Source organism: Macrobrachium nipponense, chromosome 38 (assembly GCF_015104395.2).
Source record: "Macrobrachium nipponense isolate FS-2020 chromosome 38, ASM1510439v2, whole genome shotgun sequence".
NCBI classification, from domain to species: domain Eukaryota; kingdom Metazoa; phylum Arthropoda; class Malacostraca; order Decapoda; family Palaemonidae; genus Macrobrachium; species Macrobrachium nipponense.
Genome location: NC_061098.1, coordinates 1,358,677 through 1,363,676, shown reverse-complemented (window position 1 = coordinate 1,363,676; position 5,000 = coordinate 1,358,677). Strand labels below are relative to the sequence as shown.

At 31.1% G+C, this 5,000-nt stretch overlaps 2 protein-coding genes across 2 annotated transcripts in view; one reads left to right on the top strand and one right to left on the bottom strand.

Moving 5' to 3' along the window:
* Window positions 1-5,000, top strand: part of LOC135209548 (tetratricopeptide repeat protein 7B-like) — a 482,937-nt gene that overhangs the window by 63,806 nt on the left and 414,131 nt on the right. The window lies entirely within an intron of this gene.
* The window catches only part of LOC135209550 (homeobox protein MSX-1-like), a 59,854-nt gene that overhangs the window by 40,516 nt on the left and 14,338 nt on the right, over window positions 1-5,000 (bottom strand). Inside the window, exons 3-4 of the mRNA XM_064242207.1 lie at window positions 3,963-4,074; window positions 1,632-1,754 (exon numbers count right to left, since the gene is read on the bottom strand). Coding sequence (XP_064098277.1) covers window positions 1,632-1,754; window positions 3,963-4,074 — 235 coding nt within the window. The remainder of the gene's footprint in view (window positions 1-1,631; window positions 1,755-3,962; window positions 4,075-5,000) is intronic.

The following is a 5,000-nucleotide window of genomic DNA, read 5'->3' as shown; positions in this document are numbered from 1 at the left end:
AAATGAATAAAAATTACTACAATATTTTAGAGTTAAATAAATTAAGGTGATTTTTTAAGAGGAATAAAATATTACTTCGGTATTTTAGAGTTAAGATAAATGAAGGTGATTTTTAAAGATAGATAAAATATTACTTCAGTATTTTAGAGTTAAGATAAATTAAGGTGATATTTAAAGATAAAAAAATATTTCTTCAATATTTTAGAGTTAAGGCAAATGAAGGTTGTTTTTGAAAATTAATGGAAAGATAATTTTTATTTTCTTTTGAAATTACGGTGTAACTTAAAATAAAAGACTTAAAAAAGGAAATAAGATTATTTTTTTAAAAATTACTTTTTTTTTTATATATCAGCAACCACCGTTAGTACTGTTAATAGGTATTGCCAAACTCGATGCTAATATTATTACGCTGAAAAATGTATTATATTAAATTCATTCTTGCACATTTCTGTACGACATTTTTCCATATTTTTTTTTTCAACTTCAGTTAGCATAAGATAGAAAAGAACCAGTTGGTACGTGGAAATAAAATAGAAAACGAAGTGTTAGATGTGACGGGAAGAATAAGTAGGGCAGACCCACTTGCTGTTGTTAATAATATTCCGATAATATGTAATATAGTGAGGGAAGGAGTAGCGGATCAGTTGGTTCAAATGTTTCAATAATGAAATATGATTATTATGAGTAATTATTATAAGTAATTATCATAAATAGGTACCGGTGAAGTGAATATGTATGTGTATATATCTATATATATATATATATATATATATATATATATATATATATATATATATAGATATATATATATATATATATATATACTATAATTATATATATATATATATAATATATATATATATATATATATATATATATATATATATATATATATATATATATATATATATAATTCGAGCTACAAATGTCCTTTAATATCTAATTCGCTCTACCTCGGGAGTTGATATATTTTCATATATGTATCGAAGGGGAATTTTTTAGTTGATAATAATTTCGTCCCCTCATGGGATCGAACCACCGTCCTGCGGACAGGCACGAAATCAGGACCGACAGTGACATACAGATTCGGCTAGCAGTGAGGCTATAAGTTTATACCGATTCGACCTTACAAATCACCGTCGAACTCGGTTTTTCGTAATTAGAATCGATATGAAACCCCCTCTACCGACGCGTCAATTATTATCAACTAAATTATTATCAACTAAAAAATTCCCCTTTCGGTACATATGTGAAAATATATCAACTCCGAGGTAGAGCGAAATTAAATATTAAAGGACATTGTAGCTCGAAAGATATATATATATATATATATATATATATATATATATATATATATATATATATATATATATATATATATATATATATATATATATATATATAAAATTCACATACATAGAAGGCTCGAATTGTTTCACGAACTCATCCTCCATGTGTCGATTGTAAAATAATAATTATCATAAAATAATTATCATTAAATATAATAAGTTCTGGTGAAGAGAACGTTTATATCATCCACACGAATAATGACACTTCAGTGTTTCATGAATTGTTCAGAATCTCTCTCTCTCTCTCTCTCTCTCTCTCTCTCTTCTCTCTCTCTCTCTCACCTGTATTGTTGGTCCATGTGGGCTTTCTCGATCCTCTTGTCCTTCGCCCGCCTGTTCTGGAACCATATTTTGATTTGCGTCTCCGTCAAGTCGAGTGATTCGGCCAATTCAAATCGACGAGGCCTGTCGAATGGAAGAGAGAGAAATAACTTTTATTATGCTCATCACACGCTCTGTATCAGTGGTCTTCAACCTGTGGGCCATGGGCAGAAATGATCAGGTGGACAAAAAAAAAAAAAGAAGTAGAATTTACAGTTAAATAATATATATATACACACACACACACACACACACACATATATATATATATATATATATATATATATATATATTATATATATATATATATATATACATATATATTTTATTTAACTTTAAAAAAACGTAAATAATACCTGCATTACACCGCCTGAGGTACACTAACGAGATTACCCTGCCCCCCCCCCCCCCCACCTAGGGGCCACAAACGATATAAACGCAGCGGCCTTCAACCATTTTGAGGTCATGGCCTACTTTAGGTATCTCCATATACCCATGGCCCACTACTTCAGATTTAGAATAGGAATTGATAAGTTCAAGATAAAACGTATCGTTCCTGGAACTGGAGTTGTATTACATGTTATTATTACCATAAATTCAAAATATAGATTTTCATAAATTCGATATACAAATATGCCTAGATTCTTTTCAAGACCATTTTTATGATCTAAAAACGAAGTGGTGAACTATTACTCTGATAGAGTAAGAAAAAGAAAATGCATTTATTTCCATAATTTCAGCTCGGGCACAGTAGAAAATGAAAATTATCATCAATATCCGCAAGATTTTTTGAATAACTTAAATCCATCGGGACTGCCAGTGCACAAAATAACGTTGAAGAAGTACAGCCTGGTAATGTTGCTTCGGAATTTCGATCCTGCCAATGGACGTAATAAAAAGGAAACTGACAAGTTCCTACTTTTACTTTTTTTATTTTTATTTTTTTTTTTTGAAGAAACAGGATCATAAGAGCATTTATCAGTAGCCATAACGCACTGACATACAAGTTGCGTCTTTGCAGTAACATAATGAAAAGAAAGATACTTTATTATTCGTATCACCGTGCAAAGTAATTGACAAAGAAACGAACCAATCAAGATCCCTGTTCCGTTAAATGAAAGTCACCGACAAAAGAGAGAGAGAGAGAGAGAGAGAGAGAGAGAGAGAGAGAGAGAGAGAGAGAGAATATCATTAAAAGAGGGTAAACAATAATGAATACGAACTTCTTTACGTTCATTGATCGTCCCTTCACTTACTTTAAGAGAGAGAGAGAGAGAGAGAGAGAGAGAGAGAGAGAATATCATTAAAAGAGGGGAAACAACATTGAATAAGAATTTCTCTGCGTTCAGTGATCATCCCTTGAATTACATTACGAGAGAGAGAGAGAGAGAGAGAGAGAGAGAGAGAGAGAGACTATTCGTGTAATCGCCCTTATTTTAATATTGCTGAACAAATAGTACATATAAATTTTTCACTTCTGCACCCGTATTTTATCACCAATCGTAGATGGGTAAGTTTGCTAGTGACTCTAATCAAGGCTAGATAGGGTGAATGGATATTGTATTACTATTCATAAACAGGAGGATATTAGTATGATAACAGTATTATTTGTGTTACTATTAACAATGAAAGTAGCAGTGGTAATAATAGTAATCTTAACAATAATCATAACAGTGATAAGATTAGTTTTATTTGAGTATTTATTGTGTTACCATTTAATAATAAAAGCAACGTGACTATTTTTAATAATATCAGAAATAGTTGTATTATTTTTATCAACAAGAGTAACAGGATCATCATCATTAGTATAATTTCATCAGTAAAAGTAACAGTATCATCATCATTAGTATACTTTTAGCAACAAAAGTAACAGTATCATCGTCATTAGTATACTTTGGCAACAAAAGTAACAGTATCATCGTCATTAGTATACTTTGGCGACAAAAGCAACAGTATCATCATCATTAGTATACTTATATTAACAAAAGTAACTATCATCATCATTAGTATACTTTTGGCAACAAAAATAACAGCATCATCATCATCAGTATACTTTTATCAAAAAAAGTAACAGTAACATCATCATTAGTATACTTTTGGCCACAAAAATAACAGTATCATCATCATCATCATCAGTATACTTTTATCAACAAAAGTAACAGTATCATCATCATTAGTATACTTCTGGCAACAAAAGTAACAGTATCATCACCATTAGAATTCTCAGTATTCCCATGAGCGATAGAGGTGACATTTTTAATGGCTACCAGGAATGCTTATTAATTTGCTTACCTGGAGATATACTCATTCCTGTGATATTCCATCTCCAACCTGAGCGTCTGTTCGGAGGTAAACGTTGTCCTCTGTCTCCGCTGCCGGTTGTCACGTCTCCTTCTCCTCGCTACTGTGGGAGATGGAACGTTGGGAAACGTTAGGAAAACGTTGCTTCAGTTAAAGATTGAGTTGTTGACAGAAAAGTGATGTCATTGGATTATTTTGCCTTTGTAAACAAGAGATACTTGAGGTTTGATTGTGTCCTGTGTGTATATATATATATATATATATATATATATATATATATATATATATATATATATAAATAATGTATATATAAGTATATATTCAGTTGTATTCCACATAGGAAAATTAAAATGGTTTATCTCAGAAAATGCCCAACAGTTTCGTCCTCCAATGTACCTATTCTTGGAGCGGTTATTCGCCTTGATAAACGCTCCAAGAATAGGTCCATTTGAGGACGAAATGTGTTGGGCATTTTCTGAGATAAACCATTTTCATTTTGCTATGTGGAATACAACTGAATTACCATATCTTCGTGCCTAAGATTGTTACCAGTAATATGTATACATATATATATATATATATATATATATATATATAATATATATATATATATATAATAATATATTATAATAATTTAACAGAAAATAAACAGGACAGTTCATCGAAAGAAGTTTGTTAATTGTTTCTACCTGTCTTGCGGAAATGATAATACTGAACTTGGCTGTGGATGCGGGTTTGATCATATATATAGCCACAATTACGACGAGACAATTTTAAGCTTTGCCAGGTGTGTATAAAGAATATACCCCCAGGTATTGAGAATGTGTATTTGTGTACTAAAGTTGTAGATGTTTGTATGTGCGTAAAAGTGAGATAATGAAGGGATTATCTGTAGAAATAAATATATTAAAACAAGCTAACTTTTTTTAGTTTTAAAGTTACACTCGAGCTATCTTCCTATCAGCCATCCAACCCTTCCCTCCCCCTCCCCAACCCCGAATCTACGTTCTTATCCATCTTCATTCCCCC